This window comes from Dendrobates tinctorius, unplaced genomic scaffold, assembly GCF_039654945.1.
Source record: "Dendrobates tinctorius isolate UK_male_01 unplaced genomic scaffold, ASM3965494v1 ptg000143l, whole genome shotgun sequence".
NCBI lineage: Eukaryota > Metazoa > Chordata > Amphibia > Anura > Dendrobatidae > Dendrobates > Dendrobates tinctorius.
The window spans coordinates 45,740,377-45,765,239 of record NW_027361810.1 but is presented as its reverse complement, the minus strand read 5'-3'; the positions used below and the strand labels follow the sequence as shown (position 1 = coordinate 45,765,239).

The 24,863-nt window shown below is 41.8% G+C and overlaps 1 protein-coding gene across 4 annotated transcripts in view; it reads right to left on the bottom strand.

The window, feature by feature from the left end:
- Positions 1 to 2,600: 2,600 nt before the first annotated feature.
- Positions 2,601 to 24,863, bottom strand: part of RAPGEF4 (Rap guanine nucleotide exchange factor 4) — a 302,234-nt gene continuing 279,971 nt past the window's right edge. For all 4 annotated transcript variants that reach the window (XM_073545898.1, XM_073545899.1, XM_073545900.1 and 1 more), the window contains 9 exons: positions 23,245 to 23,342; positions 22,740 to 22,865; positions 21,206 to 21,384; positions 16,681 to 16,771; positions 12,235 to 12,285; positions 11,166 to 11,253; positions 10,813 to 10,877; positions 6,637 to 6,691; positions 2,601 to 3,090 (listed from right to left, as the gene is read on the bottom strand). In XM_073545898.1, the coding sequence (XP_073401999.1) occupies positions 2,963 to 3,090; positions 6,637 to 6,691; positions 10,813 to 10,877; positions 11,166 to 11,253; positions 12,235 to 12,285; positions 16,681 to 16,771; positions 21,206 to 21,384; positions 22,740 to 22,865; positions 23,245 to 23,342 (881 nt within the window). In that variant the 3' untranslated portion in view covers positions 2,601 to 2,962. The remainder of the gene's footprint in view (positions 3,091 to 6,636; positions 6,692 to 10,812; positions 10,878 to 11,165; positions 11,254 to 12,234; positions 12,286 to 16,680; positions 16,772 to 21,205; positions 21,385 to 22,739; positions 22,866 to 23,244; positions 23,343 to 24,863) is intronic.

Sequence of the window (24,863 nt, the reverse complement as noted above, 5' to 3'; positions counted from 1 at the left end):
AAGAAGGGCCCAGGAAGGAGTGAAGGACATTATTAACGGAAGGGGCACAGGATGGGTGACATTATTATATTATGACTTGGCGGGGGGGGGGGGGTGGAAAGGGGGCAACATGTAGGATTTGTAATGCTACAAGGACTAATAAATCTAACCAACATGTAGGTGGGGGCCCGGTCTAAATCTTGTAATGGGAAGTGTGCAGCACATTGGGACCTTCCAACCCCTTAAGGTTTCATTTATGCTCCGCTTGGGACCTACAGTTGATGTGTTAGGATGCTTTCACATTGCGTTCTGTGTCCCCGTTGGGTCATACATCCGAAATCCCCTACAAAACAGGGTACATACGCATGCGCCGATTAGGGGATAGAATATAATGGTGCCGACAGAGTGAACGTGTCCTCTGACGTGCATCATTTTCCGGTGTGTACACCTACTGGAGGAGGACATTAAGACTCAGTCTACTATGTCTGTAACCGCCTCCTGTAGGCGTACACTCCCAAAAATTATGCACGACAGAGCGCACGTTCGCTCTACTGTCACCATTACAGACTATGGCCCGTCGGCACACGCGTCTGGACTCTGTTTTACTGGTATTTTGGACATATGCTCCTATAGGGGCACAGAACGCAATGTGATAGCACCCTTTGACGTATCCTGCCAAATGTTTGCACTAGATGTATCCTTATACAACTGAATACTAACGCCACTATTTTTTATCTTATTTTTCCACAGAATAATTGTGCTGAAAAGCTTAGCTAACTAAATTTTTCAATACAGATAATAAACTGACAAACTATATAGCAAAAGGACACTCTTTCAGCATGTTTGTAAAATGGCAGTCTATTGGCACGTTACCACATAAAGGTCATGTAGACTCACTATAATTGTAAGACTGTAGGGTGTTGCCCATAGCAACCAATCAGAGCTCAGCTTTCATTTCTTAAACTGCTCTGGAGAAATGAAAGCTGATCTCTGATTGGTTGCTGTGGGTAAAGACACATTTACTGTGAGACAGTCGTGATAGTGCAGGTCAAACCTTGTACCCAGTGGAGCTAACAATAATTTTTTTGATAAATTTGACAGACAGTTAATCTATCAGCATGTTTCAGGGTGATGGAGAAAATAGTGAAAAGGAATCCACATAAATATGGGGAGACACTCGGCTAGGGAAGACTTAGGTGCACAAACAATTACTTAGAAGGTCTGCCATCTGGGATATGTACAGTTTTAATTAAAGGGGTTGTTGCTCTTTCAGAAAACCTTTGCCCTTAGCTGCAGTTTGTTATAAAAACAAACAAGTCGCTGTTTACTCACTATCCCCTGGTCCAGAGTTGAGTCTCTGCCACTGCTGCTGGTGTTGAGTATTGGCTGGGGCGCCGATGACACATTAACAGCACGGCAGACAATCAGTGAGCTCAGCGACTCTGCCTATGTAGATGGTGGGCCCCCCCAGAGCTGCTGAGCTTACGGATTGTGTGCCATGCTATCAACAGGTCATCGGCGGCCCAGCCAATACTGGACACCAGGAGCAGCGGCAGAATCCTTCTAAAAAATTGCTTTAATAAGCTTGTAAACTTTTACTATTCATTTCTTTGGTAATTAATAAGAAAAAATTTTTGACCACTTTTTTCTTTTTTTTTTTTTTTTCTAAAAAGGTTTGGAAAAACACCTGGGAGGGAAAAAAATTTGCTCGAAAATAGGCAACATCCAAGCACAAGGCTGCAAAAAAACTCTTTTAAACCTCCTCAAAACAGCTAAAGGAAACCTTTCAGTAAAAATAGAACTCATCCAAAAACTCATCTAAAATAGGAACATTTCCTGAAACAGTTTTTCACCTTGAAAGACTCTATGTGAACACAGCCTAAGGGGTTTGAGAGGTAGCAGTCCGAACCCTCGAGGATCGCATATAGAAACCATGCAATGTCTGTTCTGCAGATACAAATAGTCTACAGCCCTGCAGTTTATCAATTCCTCCTACAGTTAATAAAGTCATAAAACATTTCATTATTGATTTGCTGCCATGTAGTTTTATAGCCTCAGAATTACTCAGCACTCTCCTATGTCCTGCATGTATATATTAAAGAAGTTTCACAAGTTCACAAAACTTCCCGGCATAAAGAGGAACATATAAAAGTAGATGACAGAAAACAATTCATGCCAATTATATCCAGACTACACAACCCGTATTGTATGGCAAGCGGTTTTCTTAATTCTCAGTTTGTTTTAAAGGGTTATTCCCAAGGTATAACTTATTGATCACTAACTGATGAGACCCCCCGCAATCTCAAGAAAGGGATTGTAGAACCCAGAACAGGTTCTGTACAGACCATACTGATTAGAGCTAAAGTGTGCGTGATTGACGTTTGTGTCAATCATAGTTTATGAGACTGCCGGAAATAGCGAAGAAAACTGCTCGGCGGTTATTTCCAGCAGTCCTTTAGACAATAAATGGAGAGCATGCATGCAAACTTCCAATTAATTAAAGATGTGCTCGGCGGAGCCTGGTTCCAGAACCCCATTTTTAGGATCGCTGGGGGTCTGACCTGAATGGATAGAAAATATCTTACTATTTTGGAAATAACCTTTTAACAGGATAGCAAACCTATAGATGCAATGTGGTTTAATATGAGGCATAACATGACATTATTCATTATTATGGTACTTGAATATGTAACAAATGCCACTGGATATCCCCTAGTCTGATAACTGAGGTATAGATTCACAACCCTATAGCTGCCATAAAAGTATCATTTTACATCACAAGCCAACATATTTTAATCGGTGCCTGTATTTTATCACTACATTAAGAATTTACATTATTTACACATCTCATACGGATAATCATTGACAAATGAAATGAATGTATAAAAGCAAAAATAAATAAAACCATTAGAAAGAATAGAGAATCTCTATTTGCCACAGTAATTTCCATTATGAAGATTGCAGATCATTTCCCTCCCGCTGTTCAGGTGCGGCGTGGTTCTAGCCGGTGAGACATTTGAGACAGCGTCCTCTGATTGTCGATCACGTTGAATTGCCGCACGTAATTCCGTACGTCCTGGTGGTTTTTACTAACAAGTGAAGCCTCTGGACCTGGAGGTGAAGGCATTTATTTGTGTTATTCATGAATTCAGGTATAAAGCATAAAAAACGAATAGATGCGCCCCTTATGGCTACAACATTACACTATGCCATGCAACACAAGGGTAGATCAAGTACACTTTGTAATACAGACTAGGAACCTAGGCTGTTGCGGTTAACCTGTGGAATGCACGACTGACGTGGCACGTGTAAGGATCTGACAGACTGCTGAAACTTTGGGGAGAACATAGTACAGATGAACTAGTGTCACTGAGTTCTTGAAGGTAATCTATTAACTAAGGGGGCTCTGGGAGTAGATTCCTGCACAGTTACTTCTTGATGTGTGACTGCAATGGCTCTGGGGGTAGATTCCTGCACTATTACTGTTAATCTGTGGCTGCAGTGGCTCTGGAGGGTAGATATCAGCACAGTTACTTCTTGATCTGTGGCTCTGGGGGTAGAATCCTGCACTATTACTGTTGATCGGTGGCTCTGGGGGTAGATTCCTGCACAGTTACTTCTTGATCTTTGGCTGCAGTGGCTCTGGGGGGTAGATTCCTGCACAGTTACTGTTGATCGGTGGCTCTGGGGGTAGATTCCTGCACAGTTACTTCTTGATCTGTGGCTGCAGTGGCTCTGGGGGTAGATTCCTGCACAGTTACTGTTAACGGAGGTGTTTGGTTGCAGTGGCCCTATGATGTCTGTGCATATACAGTTTTTGGAGGTCTGTGGCTTTGGTGGTTGTAATGATTCTAGGTCACTGGGCTTCATCTCTGTGTTTCTGCTTGTGCACTGCTGCTGTTTTTTTTTTTTAACTGCTGTGGCTCGAAGCTATCTACCTCCATTGTTACAGAAGGTCTGTGACTGCAGTGGATCGGGGTGTTAGTTCCTGCACTGTGGGAGATTTGTTGTTGCAGTGACCCTATGAGCTGTTTTTGGAGGTCTTTGGCTGTAGTGGTTCTGAGTGATTTTGTACCTACACTGGTATTGGGGGTCTGTGACTGAAGTGGCTCTGGGGTTATGTACCTCCATTGTTACAGAAGGTGTGTGGCCACAGTGGCTCTGGATATCTGTGCTTGCACTGTTACTGGGGGTCAATTACTGGTGTGGCCATGTACAGTTTATGCCTGCACGGTTAATGTAGGTATGTGGCTGCAGTGGCCCTGTAGAGTCTATGCCTGAATGGATAATGGAGGTATGTGGCTGCAGTGGCCCTGTAGAGTCTATGCCTGAATGGATAATGGAGGTATGTGGCTGCAGTGGCCCTCTAGAGTCTATGCCTGAATGGATAATGGAGGTATGTGGCTGCAGTGGCCCTGTAGAGTCTATACCTGCACGGTTAATGGAAGTGTGTGGCTGCAGTGGCCCTGTAGAGTCTGTGCCTGCACGGTTAATGGAGGTATGTGGCTGCAGTGGCCCTGTAGAGTCTATGTCTGCACGGTTAATGGAGGTATGTGGCTGCAGTGGCCTTGTAGAGTCTGTGCCTGCACGGTTAATGGAGGTATGTGGCTGCAGTGGCCTTGTAGAGTCTATGTCTGCACGGTTAATGGAGGTATGTGGCTGCAGTGGCCCTGTAGAGTCTGTGCCTGCACGGTTAATTGAAGTATGTGGCTGCAGTGGCCCTGTAGAGTCTATGTCTGCACGGTTAATGGAAGTATGTGGCTGCAGTGGCCCTGTAGAGTCTATGTCTGCACGGTTAATGGAGGTATGTGGCTGCAGTGGCCCTGTAGAGTCTGTGCCTGCACGGTTAATGGAGGTATGTGGCTGCAGTGGCCCTGTAGAGTCTATCTTTCTGCATGGTTAATGGAAGTATGTGGCTGTAGTGGCCCTGTAGAGTCTATGTCTGCACGGTTAATGGAGGTATGTGGCTGCAGTGGCCCTGTAGAGTCTGTACCTGCACGGTTAATGGAAGTATGTGGCTGCAGTGGCCCTGTAGAGTCTGTACCTGCACGGTTAATTGAAGTATGTGGCTGCAGTGGCCCTGTAGAGTCTATGTCTGCACGGTTAATGGAAGTATGTGGCTGCAGTGGCCCTGTAGAGTCTATGTCTGCACGGTTAATGGAGGTATGTGGCTGCAGTGGCCCTGTAGAGTCTGTGCCTGCACGGTTAATGGAGGTATGTGGCTGCAGTGGCCCTGTAGAGTCTATCTTTCTGCATGGTTAATGGAAGTATGTGGCTGCAGTGGCCCTGTAGAGTCTATGTCTGCACGGTTAATGGAGGTATGTGGCTGCAGTGGCCCTGTAGAGTCTGTGCCTGCACGGTTAATGGAGGTATGTGGCTGCAGTGGCCCTGTAGAGTCTATCTTTCTGCATGGTTAATGGAAGTATGTGGCTGTAGTGGCCCTGTAGAGTCTATGTCTGCACGGTTAATGGAGGTATGTGGCTGCAGTGGCCCTGTAGAGTCTGTACCTGCACGGTTAATGGAAGTATGTGGCTGCAGTGGCCCTGTAGAGTCTGTACCTGCACGGTTAATGGAAGTATGTGGCTGCAGTGGCCCTTTAGAGTCTATGTCTGCACGGTTAATGGAGGTATGTGGCTGCAGTGGCCCTGTAGAGTCTGTACCTGCACGGTTAATGGAAGTATGTGGCTGTAGTGGCCCTGTAGAGTCTATGTCTGCACGGTTAATGGAGGTATGTGGCTGCAGTGGCCCTGTAGAGTCTGTACCTGCACGGTTAATGGAAGTATGTGGCTGCAGTGGCCCTGTAGAGTCTGTACCTGCACGGTTAATGGAAGTATGTGGCTGCAGTGGCCCTGTAGAGTCTGTACCTGCACGGTTAATGGAAGTATGTGGCTGCAGTGGCCCTTTAGAGTCTATGCCTGCACGGTTAATGGAGGTATGTGGCTGCAGTGGCCCTGTAGAGTCTGTGCCTGCACGGTTATTGGGGGTGTATGGTTATTGTGGCCCCGGGGGTAGGTGACTTCACTGTTACTAGAGTAAGTGGGTGTAAAAACTTGTTCTCCTTCAGGCAATGAAATCAAAGAAAAATGTCAATGCTTTAGAGCTGAGCGCCAACAAGACCAATTGGGGAAACCTTTAGGGCAGACCATATAGTGATGAAGAAATATAGCCATACCCCATCCATGCCCATTACCTCTGGCTCACCTGTACAGACCTTACCAAACCCATCCAGTAATATTAGTTGTTTGAGATGGGGCATTTATGAGATTTTGTGGTTTTTGTTTTTTCTTTTTTTTTTTGCTGCATGTAAAAAGAACTTAATGGTCTAATAATAAACTAGTAAAGTTAAATCATAAAAAAAATGGGATTATGTGCAACATCTCAATTTATTCACAGGTTTGACTTTGCAAGCAGTAACTGGAAATGTAACTTGCTTGTCTGTGCTTGCATAATTTACATTCAGTGCTGCGACTGACCAGCCAGTCATTAGACAATCACCGAATCACGTTAAGATGGCAGGCTAATTATGAATATAACAGAAAAAGTGGCTGCAGGACAGATTCTGAAGTCATTATGATAAATATGGAAATTGTGTCATATAATATTGTGTCTCTTGCACTACAATCACGCAAAATTACTTTGATGGAAAATGCAACTTACTGAAGGGCATGCTCCGACAGTATCTCATTGTTCTTACTGTATTTGCAATCATGCGCTGAAAAAAAAAAAAAAAAGAGGTTACATATAGATAAGTCGAAGGAAAAAAAGGAGGAATAATAAGGCTGTGTATGACATCAGAATGTACGGGCATGTAGTGCTGAAAACAACCCAAGGTATAAGCTGCTCCAAGATCTTATATATAACGGTGGTTACAAAGTGCCCAATAAGTTCTACAGAAGCCTAGATAAACAGCGTATACGCTACACGTATACTTTTTGACAGAGGCATTCAACACAGGCATTCACTTATCGGACATGTCATGACCTTCTCAACAGCTTTTCATGACGTGTCCATTAAATGGATGACTTTAAGGCCTATGGGTGATAAATGAATTGAGCGGGTGCCTATGGTCATATTTCGCCTGAGGTCCAAAAAAAATGGGATTCAGATGTGCCCCCAAATTTAGCAATTGGCTTCAATTATAAAGCAGAATTCATTGTTTCCCACTTCAAAAATTGGATATGGTCAGAATAAATATCAAACAGAATCTATGGTTGCATGTCACGGACGTTTGAAAATTGAAGTCTAGGGCCATGTTCACACGTTCAGTTTTTGGTCAGTATTATCCTGGCTACTACAAGCCAGATTTATAACTTAAGTCTTCACAATCAGAAATACCTCAAGTGTATGGCACGGAAAGAACCTTCGTATAATCCAAGAATAGGCTCGTATACAGTGATAGACAGCTGACAAGTTCCGTTTAAGAAATTACAATTACTTTGTGATTGATTGCTTTAAAGAGAATATGTCCCCAGATTTTTGCTACTGTATGTAATCTGAGAGCAGCATGAAGTAGGCAAAGGGACCCTGATTCCAGCGATGTGTCGTTTAGTTTACTGGGTGCAGCAGTTGTGATAGAATCACAGTTTTATCTTCTACAGATCTAGCCGATCTCTCAATGCCGAGACCTATATGACTCTACCTACACCACTGATTGGTATCTGTACATTGACAGAAAACTGCTAATAATTGGTGGGGCGAGGCTACATAGAGCAGCAGGACTAGATGGTATGAGACACCTAGTCCTGTAGAGATACTCTCCTACCGATAAAACATTGCGTTTTTTTAAAGAACTACACACAGCCCAATAAGTCATACACTGCTGGAATCAGTGTCACAGCCCCTACATCACTCAGCTCTCACATAAGATAGCAAAAATCTGCTGACAGGTTACCTTTAAGCAAGAAAGACAAATTTTAATTTCAGAGAGTTTTGATAAACGAGTCCCGTAGTGTGTATTAAACGGATGGTGTCACGACTCAGCTGTCAGGTGATCCGGGACCAGGGGATCCTTCCCTGTTCCTACCAATAGTGGGCGCCTTAGCTTGCCCTATTCCCCGGGATACTTCTGAAGGTGAAGATATCGGGGCCGCCACGCTTGCCTTATCTCCTGAGTTAGCCCTCCGTTTGTTCTCTTCCCCCACCCAGGGAAGAGGAGCACTATTGTGCACCGCTGTGCATCAACCCGACAAACAAGGGTAACTGAAAATAGCAAGCATACAAATATTCACTCACATATAACAGACGAATGCACCGGTGAGTGGAGGACGGGGGGTAAAACAAAAGTAGAGGAAGGAAGGGAATTACCACACTTACAAACCACACAACAGTCACAGATAACTCCTCTTCCTCCTAAGCCATGCAGCAAATGCTAACTCTAACATGAATTTGAATCAGGACCCAGATTATAATGGGGATAGCAGTGGCTAACTGAGCTCAGCTGAGAGCTCAGAGTTTCCAACATGGCTGATTAACCCCTGTTCTGCCAAAAGAAATAAACACCATTAAAATAAAGAAGTGCTTCTTCTCAGCGCAGGAGTAGGAGCAAACAGACGCTGCGGTCTTCTGGCTCCTCTCTGTTGCGGTAACCCCGTGACAGAAGGGTGCCAAATACCACTGGTCGACATCAATCACATGCTGTATTTAATGTATACGTCACAAGCTTTTCCCACTGTATATGTTATAACATGGTGTGAATCTTAATGTATGGAAAAAAACCTCTCTTTTGTGCAGTACAGTGTGGGCCTACAGATTTATGCACAACACAGATCCGTAGTACAGCGTCATCTGGCAAAAGATTTTCCACTTCCTAAATAACCCCGAGTTATTATTTTGGTCATTAGACCAAACATATTTTCCTATATTGTACCTTTTATTTTTAACTAAAATAATTTGGCTTCTTTTTTTTGCTCGGAATCAGGACCGATAAAATAATGTTTTATGCGAAGAGGTAAAGAAACATACAATTATACATAAGTGTTACTCACTTACACGTTTTCAATTTCATTCTGCTCCATTTTCCACGCACAGCTAATTATAATAACATATTATATAACTACTTGTTACAATATCCAGCAGCTGTTGGTATCAGACAGCTATTTATAATTTCCCGCCGGTTCCATGGAGTCTTGCGCGGGGATCCAGCAGAGGATCATCAATGCATAAAGCCTATGACATGACCTCATAACTGTTATAAATATTCACTAACTCACTAAGGATATATCAGATTCATTGGTGTCATGGTTGCAACGTGACTGCAAAGTTTACAGTCCTGTAAATGCCCTTAAGATAGAAGCTGAGAAGTGATGAACACTTTCGGCGACTTGTAGACTAGAGAATGACAATCAGAAATATTTTTTTTTTTGCCATATGGAGCACTAGAGAACCTACTAGTCCAATATTTTAGAAATATAGCAGAGCAGTGTTAAAAAAAAAAAAAAAAAAGTTAGGACCAGGTTCATCAAAGCTTTCATGCCATAACATATTCCGCAGCGCTTTACAGTTTTGCACGCATTATCATCACTGTCCCCGATGGGGCTCACAATCTAGATTCCCTATCAGTATATTTTTGGAGTTTGGGAGGAAACACGGGGAGAACATACAAACTCCTTGCAGATGTTGTCCTTGGTGGGATTTCAACCCAGGACCCCAGCTCTGCAAGGCTGCAGTGCTATCCACTGAGCCACCGTGCCACCAAAATATTCAAGCAATATACCATCACTTACAGGCTAAGTTCACACAACCGTATTTATGGTGTAAGTGCTGTCCGTGACGTGAAAAAACAGATATCACACAGACCAATGTTCTTCAATTTGACTGTTTTTTTTTTTTCCAACGTCCAAATCTGTGCATTTTTTTTTAGATGAACGGCATACTTCCGGCCACATTCCAACTAGACATGGCAAGCATCGCTCAATTCAATTGTATTGAGTGAGGCCACTCATGTCTAGTTGGCACGTGACTGCATTTATGCAATTCACACACTTGCGGTCATGCACCCACCTGCTCCCAGAGATTCCTGACACCTCGTGCACCGTGCGCTTAGAGGATTCACAAGTCTGCAGTCACGTAGAGTGACTGCAGACTTGAACCCCAAGCTTATATATAAGCAGTATACAGTAAGCTCTTAAGCACCCCCTAGTGGTGGCTACACACAGCCAGAATGTGATACATTAAATCTATATAGGTGATTTGGAGCTTTTTACAAAGAGACTTAAATAAATAGCACAGAATTTTGAACCTATTTAGATTAAAAATAACAATCTTTTTTAAAATCGCTTCTAATCTTGATTGCGCTCTAGCATAAATACTCTTTATGAGTAAATACTGTTTAGCAGATTTCCAGACTGGATTAGTCCTGGCAGTAAGGTAATTAGAATTTTCAGTTGGTTGTAGGGGGTAAAACAAAAATCCACAACACAAAAGAAAGAAAACTTACGCCCTAAAACTCTACAAGTAATTCCAGAACGACTTGCCATAAAAAAAAGCTATGTAAGGCACTAGCGTTACTTAGCTTAATGAGTCAAAGGAGCCAAAGAGGTCAAAGACATGTTTAAAGTTAAATATTTCAATTAGAATTAATTTACATAATGACTTTACTTAAACTGTGATTTAGCATTACAGATGAGAAACGGCTCACAGATGGGAGAGGACAAATATCTCGGAATAAATACTTGATATTGCTGTACTTAGAGTAAGCTGTTTATTGTTAATCTCCCGGGTGGCATACCGTATGTTACAACCGATTTATTTCATCAAGAATAACACAATCCACCTTCCTGTGGACACAGAATCTATTTGAGATTACCCACACAAAGACAACAAGAAATAACTTACCATTTTCTCAAAGTTTATCAGATGGTCGATAAAAGTTTTATTTCCCTCATGAGTAAAAGTCATGTCTGTAAAAAATGGAAAAAAAATAAGAAATGGTCAAGAGGAAGGAAGAATACAAAAACTTTTTACTTGAAAGAATGAAAGTTTCTACTAAACTCTGTTCAAGTTAAAAAAAAAAAAAATGTAGACATCAGATAATAGAGAGAGAGATAGAAAGATGGAGAAAGAGACATAGGTAGAAACATGGAGATTTTTCTCTTTGGAAAAACAAACTGGTTGCCTGAGTTATGACATACAGAGACGCCTATCCACCATACTGCTACAATACCGCTTACATTGGGATAGAAAATTACCTTTAATGAGTAACGGCGTGAAAGGAATGATTGGTGGTTCCAACTTGGCTATGGTCAGCCTGTAAGCTCGGTGATTTCGAGAAGGATCCTTCAAAATAAAGAAGCATTGTTAAAGATCTACTTGACATTTACATCAGATCTGTGAAAATAATGCATTTTGGCCATGGATATAGTTCAAGTGTCCTAATAATCATCACTAATTAACATCTTCAGTGGGTCAAGAGTGTGGATGTGTTGACAAGTTCAGATTTTTAGATGCCGTTTTGAAATCCAAAGCCAAGAGTGAATGTAAAAAGATTGGACATCTCAGCCTGCCCCTTGTGCATGTCCTAAATTTATAGTTCATGTTTTTTGCTTAAAAAACATGAACATATGAACACAGCCAATAGACCATGTGTTTTCCATGAGGAACTCTGACAGCAGCCTAACTACCATGAGAACAATAGCATTGGTCATGCTGAAACTGAAACAGGTCAAATCCTTTCGTTCTCCAACATTGACCAAGCAAATGTGAGCAGAATATCTAATACAGATTAGGTAGTCACTAGTCGCACTAAAAATGGTGAGTTTGACTGATATTAGCCCAATATGTATTGCCAATTTAAGACAAAATAATAAAGTGTCTGAAAAATAGTTGACTAAGAGCCGGATTCATAAAGACTGGCGATTTTCACGCCAGAGGGGTCGTGGTAGCGTTAAACGTTCCTGATTCATGAAGAGGTGCCCGCCTCTTCATGAATCTGTAGTGTCTGACGAATGAAGTGCACCTCCATGTACTATGCCAGAAATCTTACTCCACTTGGAGACCAGAGTAATATTTCTGGCAGACAGTATGCCACAACTCATCATGAATTAGACTAGACAAGCTGTGGTGTACTGTCCCCACCATACCCCAGCTCTGCCCATTTTATTGGAGATATGGAAAAACTGGGGTAAAAACGGCAAAAGTCAAAAATTTGGCAGAAATTCTGAGTTGCGCCTAAATTTTGTGAGTTTTCAAAGCTGGAATTCTAAAGTGAAAGTTTTGATGGGCCCTAGGTGTTCCTTAACTGGAGCGTAGAATACTCACCATTAAATTTTCAAATTCTGCATAGATCTTCTTGAACTTGCTTGGAAGTTTCTGAAATTCAAAATGTAACAGTATTTACAAGGTGTACAATATTTTTTTTCCACCAAAAAATCAGTGCCCCTCTTGAGCATGGTTTGAGTAAGGCAGTGGTCTCCAACCTTTCTGACCTGAAGAGCCACATCTAGCCTTGCAAGAGGGTCGCTTGCTACATCCAGCTCTTGCCCCCCTCACAGTAGAGGTAACCAAATCCCCCCTTATGAATATAATGATAACCAAAGCTTTTCCACAGAAATCACCCCAAAGAAGTATACCAAGATCCAGAGGTTCTCACAATAGCCACATTCAGTGTTCTATCAAGCACTCCCAACACACTGTCGCATATAGCTTCAAGAACTTCCACTAACAAAGTAGTATCATCCTGTCTCCAGCACACCATACTTAAACTATCTCTAAACCCCTAAGACCAGTAAATGTGCATCCAGATCTGCTCTTCTGTCCCGGGCTACTCATAAAATTCACCATTTTGAGATGTTCTCTTCATACCTGTTTGCTAGACCTGGCCTAATGCACCAAGCTGGCAGACAGTCGCAAGCCACAATTCATGGGACTGCGAGCCACATGTGGCTCCCGAGCTGCAGTTTGGGGACCCCTGGCGTAAGATATTGTATGTCACCCTCATTTAACTGAATGGGGCTGAGCTGTAATACCAGCCACTATCCATCACATGCTGAACTGACTTCAGTAATGGCATCCAAAATAAACCTCGGCGTCACTTTGGTAAAACTTTGGAAAGCTACAAAATGTCAGCAATTCTCCTTACATTAAATGATAGACCCTTGAGTATTTTGTTGGAAATCATGGTCTGGGCTTGATTTCAGTGTAACCCACTGGTCCACTGGAGGGTCTGTTGGATTTTTGTTGGGTTAGTCTATCACTGAAATGCCCCAGCGGTGGTAACTTTCAAAATATAGCATTCTTACTAAAGTGCTCTGTGCTGCTTTGGAAGTCAAAACAATAGTGTAAAACAATAAATCAAGCCCAAAATACAAACTATTTTTTCTAAAAATTAGGTTGGGTTTTCACAAATGTCTTGCGTTGGCTGCATAAGAGCCACAATGCCTGGACTGACCTGAACATACAGCCTCATAGACAGAGCTGTAAGTTTTCAATTAAATTTTGGGTGGTCGTTTCTATGAGGTTACACTGTGTATGTAGCCTTCATCTTGGCTTGAGATAGCCAAAAGCCATTGTAAGTAACGCAAACGTTTTTTTTCCAAACATGGTAATTCATTACCGCTAAACTTAGGATATCTTGAGCCAAGAATAAATTTAAAGCGGAACATTAAAAATGGGGATTTCCAGTCATATCTTACTGATGACAGCCTAAGGTGGTTAGGTGCGTCACTCTCTTGAACTGGCGCCCCATGTGCACTAATCAGCCTTCAAGACTAATAACGGCTGATCGGTAGGGGTGTCGGACCCTCTCTGATATGACATTGATAACCTATCCCAAAGATTGGTCATCAATATGATGAGAAAAGAACAGCGAAACACAGCCTGTGTTGTTTGTAGGCAGATGTCTATCTTGCCCTGCCTATAGCAGATATATAGAAATATTTATTCTCTTTTTGCAGACATACCCAATAGATTTACCAACAGAGACACTCTTGTTCATCCTGCATAAGTTGTTTCTACCGAAATGCATAACCTGCAGGCATCAAGGTATGACAGACCCATTTCCAGGTTTCCGCTATTATTAACCACGGCTCTTTGTGCCAGAGGGGACATTTGGGCTCTCCGCCTCATAAGATGTTAATACGTTCATGATAATAAACTTTGCACGCGACTTAAACACTCTTCCTCCCAGCCGAGATAAATTGGCGCAGTTAGTGTATGGTTAATATTGATATTTGTAACCTCGTTGCTGTAACTAACTGGTGCCATAAACAAAACACAATTATTATTTTCTGATTTGCCAAGAGCAGGGGAAAAAAAAAAAAAAAAAAAAAAAATTGCATTCTTTATGCGCATGCATCTGTCAATGGTAATTGCATTGTAATATTCACAAGCCAACTGTGAAAACATTGAAATACTAATCACATTGGCATTATGACTTATGAGCAACAATCAGTGCGATCCGTAAACATTTTCCCATCTAAATTGTCAGCAATAATTGGGGAATGAAAACTAGTGCAAATGATTAGAGAGCAGATCCAGGAAAATATGGCATCTCAGAACTAGGGGGAAGATAAAAATGACAGGCAAGCAAATCGGATTCTGTTCAGATTATTCTGCAAGGAATCAATTATAAAAGCTGTTTTCATGCAGATGAGAAGAATATCAAGAGCTGGGGTGTCTAAGTTCAGCCTACCGGATGTTCATGCCGGTAAGAAGCACAGTTCTGAAGAGAGAAAACTGCAGATATTCATTCTCTTTTTTTCCACATACTTTAGCCTATTGCATAAGTTTAACTAGATCTATTAAAGGGGATATCCACAGAAAATGTGACTTTAGATATAATGATCCTTGATAAGTAGCAGGCGCTCAATTAAAATAAGTAGGATCTGCGTCGTCCAGAGAGAACACTTTTTCTGTACGGCGACCTCTCTTCATAGGTAATAAGCAGGTGACTGCATGTGCTGACTTTATCAGTTTAGTACTAAATTAATATCTTTGAATAAAATTTGTGCTGACATAATCTACAATGTGTCACATAAAGTGGCACAGTAAAACTATAACTTTTCCTAAAATATTCTGAGGTTCATCACCTTATAGACCATCCCTTCTTATTAGAATAGTCCCTTGACAATGAGCTGATCAAAAAGTGATCCCCCCCCCTTACTGGGACCCCTAGTGATCAGATATAATCTTTGAGGAAACCTCCAGTGCCACCATGGAAAAAATCAAGTATTACACAATTCCCATTCAAATCAATCAGGATGGGTCCTTCAAACTTAGACTATTTATAAGTTTTCATTATGGTCAAGAAGTAAAAATAGTGAATTGAGGTCACTTCTCTAATGCAAAATTCACAAATTCACAAATAGGGTATATGTAAATGGCATTAAGTGATACTATCAAACATATGTGGGCTGGGATGTGAACTAATAAATGTTCCAGCCAGAGATAAATTACACTATCAAAATGGGCCACTGTCCACGAAAATTCACCAGTTAGGGACCACCACCAGTCCTTCCATGACAAGTCTGGCCACAAATGTGAGATTTTGACATTTCCAAAATAAATGGCCCACTCCAAACTGATCTGGACTATGTTAATATTGATTTGTCTTTGAAGAACCATTACATAGAAGGAAACCTGTCACACTATTATTGCAGTCCTGTGAGCAGTATATTTAAGAACATGTTGATATATGTGTGTGTGTGGTTTTACAGTAATGTGATAAATTGGCCCCGTCACATAATTCAAACTGCAGCTTGTCCTCGTGAAGTGTCAGGATCTGTTGCTGTCTGAAGAAACACAGCCCGGGATGTGTGTCTCAACTGATAGAAGAGCAGTATCATAAACACACACAATAACCAGCTGAAGCTGGGCTGTGGCATGGGAAGAAGTAAATCATCTTCTCGGCTGACTGAACACAAGGGATTTTTTTCTCAAGCCCCAGTTTTCCATATTCAGTGTATTTTTACTATACTGCCCTTCTGTTAGTTTAGACACGTTTCGAGTGGTGTTTTACAGACTGCAGCTCATCCTGACATGTGACTAGGAAATGCTGCAGTTTGAATTATGTGATAGGGGCCATTTTATCACATTCTTGGAGAGCACACCTTTATCTTTTATTTAATTAGATCCCTCCTATTCCAATGCAAAGGAGTCTGGTAAGATATTTTTGATGCATAAGCCTACAAGAAACGTCCATCACTGATTAGGACCGCCCACTGGACTCCATTTAGTTGTCTAAAATCTGTGCACAATAACAATATGTCAATCTGTCCAGCTTATCCGGCTGTAGAACACCTGCATATCAGACACCCTTTTCTTTGTTACAGGTTCCCTTTAACAACAGAACAATTAATAAACTACAGTACAAAAAGAAACTAAACCTATTTGCAGCAACAGCAATGTATACAGGTATCTATCTCTATATTACTGGAATCAAAGTACACATGAAAGTGAGGAATGTACTAACTGAAAAATTTAATTCCTCCCTGGAAATACACTATACAATGAAGAGAGTTTTGATCTGATTCCCTGTACGGGTGTAGGTCTGCTCAGCCTAGAACGTTGAGATTTAGTTACAACATAAACTTTCCATCAGCCCTTGATTCCCCCATCATTTTAGCAACATTATCAACATTCTTAACTTTGTTTCACATAAGGATTTAAAAAAAAATCTTTGTTCATAACACAATATTTGAATATTTTTTCTCCATGCCATCCTCCACAAAAAAACAACTAAATGTGCCACACATTATATGAACTTACCTCCCACGTTAATGAAAGTCGGCTCACCGCTACATTACTCAGCCCCATGACGATGGCAAAGAATGAGTTTAGATTTTTGTACTCCTTGCAACTGAAACAAAAAAGTTACTGAGTTTTAACATTGGAAGTTTATCAAAATTAAAATGTGTAGCTTGCAGAATCCAAGATTGGGAAGGTCCTCCAAATGCTGCACTGGAATTACAATAAATAATGAATAATAAAAGAAAAAAATAAATAAAATAGACATTTTATCTTAAAAAATTGAGGCGGAAAGTAGTACAGGACAAAGTTTGTTTAAGGCTGCGTTCACACGTTCAGGTTTTTTCGCGTTTCCACAGCGGTTTCAACTGCGCGATTTTGCTGCGAAAAAACAACATCCCATGCAATCCTATGGGATTCCGCAATGCTGTGCTAATGCTGCTGATTTTCCCGCGGCGGAATCGCATCGCAGAAAAATCTGCAGCATGCTCATTAATTTGCGGAATCGCGGCGATTCCACCCACATAGGAATGCATTGTTCTGCTTACTTTCCGCATGTGGCTGTGCCCACCATGTGAAAAGTAAGCAGAACACTTGCAGGTGGTACCCACGGTCCGGAGGAGAGGAGACTGTCCTCCGGGCTCTGGGTACCATATCCCTGTAAAAAATAGAATTAAAATAAAAAAATCGTGTTATATTCACCTTCCGATGTCGCGCGCAGCATCCCCAAGCTTCAGCGATACACGCGGCAGCTCCCGTTCCCAGTAATGCATTGCGATGACCTTTGCTGACGTCGCGTCTCGCGATGCTGTAGCGGTCTCGTGAGACCGCAACGTCATCAAAGGTCATTGCCGCAATGCATCACTGGGAACGGGACCTGTCAGAGCATCGCTGAGGCCTGGGAACGCTGCGTGGGACGTCGGAAGGTGAGAAAAACATGTTTGATTTTTTTTTAATTATTTTTAACAGTAGATCTTTTTACTACTGATGTTGCATAGGCGGCCTCAATAGTAAAAAGTTGGTCACATTCGTCAAACACTATGTTTGACGAGTGTGACCAACCTGTCATTCAGTTCTCCAAGCGATGCTACAGATCACTTGGAAAACGCTAGCATTCTGCAAGCTAATTACGATTGCAAATCGCTAGTTTTTCCGCGGGAAATTTAAAATGCGATTTTCCTGCGGAATGGAATTCTCGCGGTAACTTCCACGGGAGTTCCGCAACGTGTGAACTTAGGCTCAATCAAACGTTGACAGAGACTAATGTAAAGAAAAGAGTTAAAAGCAAAATTCATTAAAACATGAAAAAGCCACATTGTGGAGCAGAAAGAGGGGAAATCCTGAGTGACCAATTGGCTCCAGAAGTCACATAATAACACCTGTGTGTAATTTATTCTCAGTATAACTACAGCTGTTTTGTGAAGACCTCAGAGGTTTGTTTGAGACTATTAGAATCAAAAAACATCATAACAACCAAAGAACACACCTGACATGTCAGGGATAAAGTTGTAGTGAAGAGTAAAGCAGGGTTAATTTATAAAATAATAGCCAAAGCTCTGAACATTTCACAGAGCACTGTTCAATCTGTGGAAGGAGTATGGCACAACTGCAAACTTACGAAGATATGGATGTTCACTTAAACTGACATCCTAAGCAAGGAGAATGCTAATTAGAAAAGCAGCCACAATGCCCATGGTCACTCTGGAGATGCTGCAGAGACCCACAGTTCAGGTGGAAGAATTTGTCCACAGGACAAATATTAGTAGTAAACACCACACATCTGGCCTTTATGGAAGAGTGGCAAGAAGAAGGTCAGTTTTGAAAGCAAGACATAAGAAGTCCCATTTGCAGTTTGCAAAAAGGCAAGTAGGGAAAACAGCATGTGGAAGAAGGTGCTCTGTTCAGATGAGATCTGTTATGATTGAGTCACCGTAGGAGGCAAAAACAGAAATGCTATCTAAGTCCAGAAAACCAGAGAGGTTGGCAGCTATCGGATTGCAGACCCCTGAACCTATCAACACAACTAGCAGTAGCCGTGGGGGGTTCCTACGATGCCCTAGACCCCTCGATCACAGCCGGAGAATTAAATAGCCTAAAGACAGAAAGGGAAATCTAAACTGCCCCAGAGCAGACCCCAAAGCAAAAGGCAGCCCCCACATATAATGACGGTGAAGCAAGAAGAAAGAACACAACACAGACAGAAAGATAGACTGAGCAAAGACGGGGCCCAAGCTAACTAGATAGGAAAGGAAGGCTGCTGTCTGCAATCCGTGAAAAACCCTATGAAAATAAGAGCCAACAGACTGACAGTGAAAAAGGCCCTGAAGACGCTAGGCTTCAAAAAGACTATGTCAGTACTCAGGAATATTCTGAAGACAGAGCAACAGGCAAAAGAAGAATCAGCTCACCCCAGCAGGGAATGGCAGAATCCATAAAAGCAAGGCAAAACAAAAAACAAAACACAAATGCTAAAAGGCAAAGCAGAAAACTTAGCTTTAGAGGAGCAGGAATCAGACTGGTTTCCTAGAAGTCCACAGAGAAATCACCCGCAGGGCAGAAGGGCGTCGGCAGCCTTATATCCAGTCCGTGACTCCACTCAGCCAGTCATCATCATTAGACTCATGTGCCTGATAATCAGGCTCATTACCTTCCTTTGCCAGAATAGGGAGTTCACCAGACCTCAGTGACGAAGGGGAAAATGAACTCACAACAGAGATCAAAGTAGAACTTTGAACTAAAACGTGCTGTGTGATGGAAAACTATCACTACATATGAATCTGAAAACACCATCCCCACCATCACACATGGTGGTGGCAGCATCATGCTGTGGGGATGCTTTTCTTTGACAGGGAAGCAGGTCAGAGTTGATAGGGAGATGGATTGCACTAAATACAGGGCAATCATGGAGGAAAACCTGTTAGAGGCTACAAAACACTTGAGACTGGGGTTTAGGTTCACCTTCCAGCAGGACAACGACCCTAATCACACTGCCAGAGCTACAACGGAATTATTTATAACAAAGCATATTCATGTGTGTGTGAATGGCTCAGTCACAGTCCAGACCGAAATCCCATTGAGAATCTGTGGTAAGACTTGAGAATTGCTGTTCACAGATGCCTCCATCCAATCTAGAGCTAGTTTGTAAAGTAGAATGGGCAAAAATGTCAGCCTCTAGATGTGAAAGCTGGTAGACACAGACCCCAAAAGACTTGCAGAAGTAATTGCAGCGAAAGTTGGTCCTACAAAAGAATTGACTAAGGGGGGCTGAAAACAAATGCACGTCACAATGTTCAGATTTATATATTTTTTTTTAAATATTTACAAAACCATGTATCATTTCGCACAAATACTTGCTACTCTGTGTTGGTAGATCACATAATATCCCAAAAACAAACATTTCAGTTTGTGGTTGTAAAGTGAAAAAATGTGGAAAAGGTCACGGGGTATGAATACCTTTTCAAGGCACTATATTATATATATATATATATATATATATATATATATAATATATATATATATATATATCTCTCATATTTTAATGAAAATGTCTGGCAAAATAGACACATGTACGAAAAAATAAAATTATATCCTCTTCTTAGAATTAAAACGGAGAATGCTCCTGTGAATTATGACCTAGCTTGTAAAAGAAATCCCATGTGAGGTCGTATTAAGAGAATCAATGTTGAAATAGGCGTTTGATCCATGCCAACTCGGCTTTTTGTCTCCTTAAATTTGTGCTTTGGCACTCTCGGTGGGAGTCCTCTGCACTAAAAGGTACATTTAACCTTATTTTATTTTATTTTTAGCCCCTCGTAAGGTCTAGTAAAATAAAAGTAAACAGTTGCCTTCTTTTTAAGACTAAATTAACCACATTAGAAGGATAAAAACACGACTTTAGCCAGACTTACTGGGCTGCTGCACTTAGCGCAGTCTTCTTTGTTCGCTGCGCACTTTCAAATTTCTGTTTAAGGATTTTTTTCGTCTGAATTCCATTGTCTTTTGGAGATTGTTATATTTTTAATTGGTCGTAATTAAGTATTTTCCTGGATCCCGCTGAGGAACGCGAACATATTTTAAAATTTATGCCTTTAAAGGATTTTTGTTTCGTTTCAGTGCCCCGCTGCTTTTTGAGACTATAAACGGTAGAAGAAAAACACCTTTGGCATTTTTTTTTTTTAAATGCAATTGCTGAAAGGGGAAAAAAAAAAGGATTTTGAGAGGAAAAAAGTAGCCTGCTAACCAGCGGGCTTAAATAGACAAGCCATAGGAGAGCAGTACCGGGCTGTCAGAGGTCATGCTGCTGCCCTACTGTGGATATGCAGTCAGTCCTCCATCTAAACAGAAACAATTTTCTACAGGCATTTGTAAAAAAAAAAAAAAAAAATTCACTTTGCATTGTATCTTTATTAAAAAGTATTTCTAGAGTAGAAGAAATAGTAAGTCGTAAATGTCTGTAATTCACAAGAAAGTAAAATCCATTTAGAATGAAGAAATACCACCAAGATATTTTTTTTTGTCTCCATACCCTTTTGGAAAAAGTACTTACTGGGCTGCAATTTTAATAAATTTCTTCAGGAGTTGCACACGCTTGCTGAGCTGAGGGCACAGGCAAATTTCAGTCACAACCCAAAATTGGATTTCATTGAAACGTCTCAGAAAGAGGTCCAAATTGGCTGTGGTCTTTTTAAAATTGTGCCTTCCTAAGGTGTGAAAGATGAGCTCCAGCTGCAGGGAGGAAATGGTTAAATACAGTTATTCTCAACGGATATTAATTCCCCCTTATATAGAAAAGCTTTAAAAAAAAAAAAAAAATCTCAATATTATAAAGTAGCAGAAAACTGAAATCATAATCGCTAGAATATTGTAGTACGGGAACATGGGATGTGATCACAGGGACTATAGGTAGCAGTAATGTGTAAGTGGAGAGACGCATAATAGGGCAGCATTGAGGCACTAGGAGTTATCTTCATGGCTTATACTTGAGCAAGCTCAATTCTATTTGCTTTGCCTTGGTTGTACTTAAAATGTTTCTCTACTGAAATTTTTATAAATTGCTTTTTATACTAGAGAGGAGCAAACCGATGTGCAGTAACATTGGCCACCGGACGGGTGCCCTGCAAACCTCCTCCTACCTGCCAAAAGAGATGCCACTTGTTAAGCTGGTCTGACACAACGCCATTGATGCGGCATGACGCACTTGCAGATTATGAGGCGATTCACAAGGCTCCCGTCTGGTGGCCACAGACTACTGATGTGACCATTGGAAAAGGGTACAACGAAATGATTCGCACATCTCTACTTTATACCTTACCAGTGCTACTCTTTACAAATTTGATCAGGTATTCATAAAATCTGCACCCTGTAAAATCTAGCCTCTAGAGAAGAATAGGAGGTTGTTTAGGGAAGAATTTCTTCTTAGTCTTTAGTATCTATAGACACAGGCCTAATTGTGCCTTAAAAAGTCTTCTTATATCATCCTGTTGTTGTCCGAGTACTACATGTGATTTTTTATTTTATATGCACCTACACATACTTGTAAGTTAAGGGGACATTCTGGGTTACATAACGTATCACCTATCCACTGGATATGACATAACTGATGGAATAATGTAGGTCCCACTGCTGGGCCTCCAACTGATCACCTGGAAGTATAACTTGTGAGACCTGTCTTTCCGTCCTTGCTTCAAGACTGCCTGGGAACGACTTGTTGCCCTTGCAGCCAGCTGCTCCTTTCTAAGAAAGATCTACTTGCTGTTGTTTCCAGGCCCTGGAGTCCAAAAGGTCCCTTTGATCCATATAAGATGATCAAATTAACGAAGACCCATGAAAGTTGGGGCAGCCTGTTGGGACATTTTGAATTGAGGCCCACAAGCTTCAAGTTACACCACTGCACACATCAATCTAAAAAGTATCAGCTACCCAACAGAGAGGAATCCTGTCTTTAATAGGATAAGTGGAAATTCAAGCAATAATAATAGAAATATCCACCATTTTATTAATTTTCACAGCTGTTTGATAGATTTTTCTGAAGTAGTGGCTATAATACTAAAATACTGAATCCATGAACACAATCTGCACACCTCATGAACACAGTTGAAGAGGTCCCAGTCATGGATTGTCATCTGGTAAGCTAAGTCCTTCGAACTCATAAGCTCAAATGTTGACATTGTTCCGGTGGATGGACCTTCCTGTTCTGGAAGCGGTGTCTACGTGACAAAGAATGGACATTATTGATAAGCAACAAATTAACCAGATCAAAGTTGTAGATTGATATGGTTGTTCACAGTACTAGGAGTCTACAAAATTATGAAGATGACAGGAACATATTAAGCAGCTTACAAAAATTTTCCATGTAGGAGGAAGTGACACATCCCCTTCAATTACCATGCTCACTAGACAGGTTATTAGATGCCTCTGACTTATTTTTAAGCCATTGTAGTAGACCTGGCTGCCCCCACTGACATTATATCATTGGCAAGGTCCACTGACCAAAATTTGATGTCTATATGTCAATAAATACACTACACATACAAAATGATGACCATATAATGGGAATATCCCAACATCATTATGTAAAGAGCGTACCAATGAATCAAACTGATCTCGAGGACAAGCGAAGAGCCGTCCATTCACCGTGAGAGTTGTAAACACAGATATATCATTTGGCTTCAGAACAACTTTTTCTGTAAGTAAAAAAAAGGAGAAGACTATGAGTGCACAAAGCATAGCTAGAATTTCACGTATGGAAACCTGCAACGCAGAAATTTTTGTGGTTTCCATATAAAATAAATCTATGTTCATCTACAAAAGTTGGGTTAATCGGCAAATATATTGATTTAGCTGTAGCGACCCACAGTTACAACCTTTGTTAAACTTCAGAGAGGCCTTCACAATTCTGCTGCCCTCACAGTAGTCTACTAGTAGTATGGGTTGTAGAGTGTGCGGTACAATACAATTATCTAAGGCACAAAAGGTAAAGGTGGCCATAGACATTGAAAGAATGTCTTCCTAACCCACCAATTATGACTGAAAATGTTGACCATTCGTACTCACGATCAGAAATTGTTGTGGGTTTGACGGTGTGTATTTATGCAGCATCAAACCCACAGCGGCCAGATGTTACAGCATACAGGATGGGATTTCTACAAATCTTATGCCCACTGTCACGTCGCTCTCACCTGAGCGCGGGACCTCGGGCCCGACGTCACCTCTTTCGGTGCCGCGGCCTCTCCGGGGGTCCTGTCGCGTGCGAACGCGCACTTCTCGTACTTTGTTCCATGTCTGCACAAGGTTCTTAGTGAATTAAATTCACCGCACACTCAAACAGACTTTATGCAAATAGGTGTTCATTTTATTACATGTGGGAGCCAAACAGGAATATAGCACACAGTGGAAGCGATATAAATAAAAGACGTTTCGGCTCAGCCCGAGCCTTTATCATATTATCGCTTATTCCAATATTGGAGGTTTGTAAAGGGTGCAGAAGGAGAGGAGAATCTCTCAAGAAGAAATACCAAGATAAATGGCTGATGTGTGCTGAGAGAAGGAAGCGCTCCCGCGCCTGTCAGAGGTGGCGTCCTGTGCACATGCTCTGTTCCTGTCCTCTGCCTGGTGCTCCGTTCCTGTACTTGGCCTAGTGCTCTGCTCCTGCACTATGTTCAGTTGTGCCTCTTGGCAAACGCTCTGCTCTATGCTCTGTTGTGCCTCCTGGCACACCTCCTGCCTAGCCTTGCGCTCTGGCGTGCTTCTCTGTGCATGCTCTGTCTAACTCTGTACTCTGACATGCTCCTTTGCATGCGCCCTGCTTTGCTCGCACCCGGGCGTGTTTGTCTGTGCACGCCATACGTGCTCTCATGTACCCGCCTTGCACTATCCCGTATCTAGCGCACTCCCATGTACTCGTCCTGCACCCTTTGTGTCCCTGTGCCCACACTTTGCACATTCCTGCAGACACACTCACTCGTGTCTCCTGTGAGCCGGCCACCTGGTGCCAGCAGTCGTGGTACCTTACCCCCTTGGGCTTGCCCCTGACAGTCCCTGAATAGGGGGTGGTCCTCACTAGGTCAGCTCGCCCTGGGAGGGTTGGTGCCACGACCCAGAGGGTCCACTCCAGGAGTCGTCACACCCACTATGCATGTATGTGCGCCTGCGAATCGCCCGCGGACACTGACATGCGGCGCATCTTTCAAGACCGCAGAGCGTCA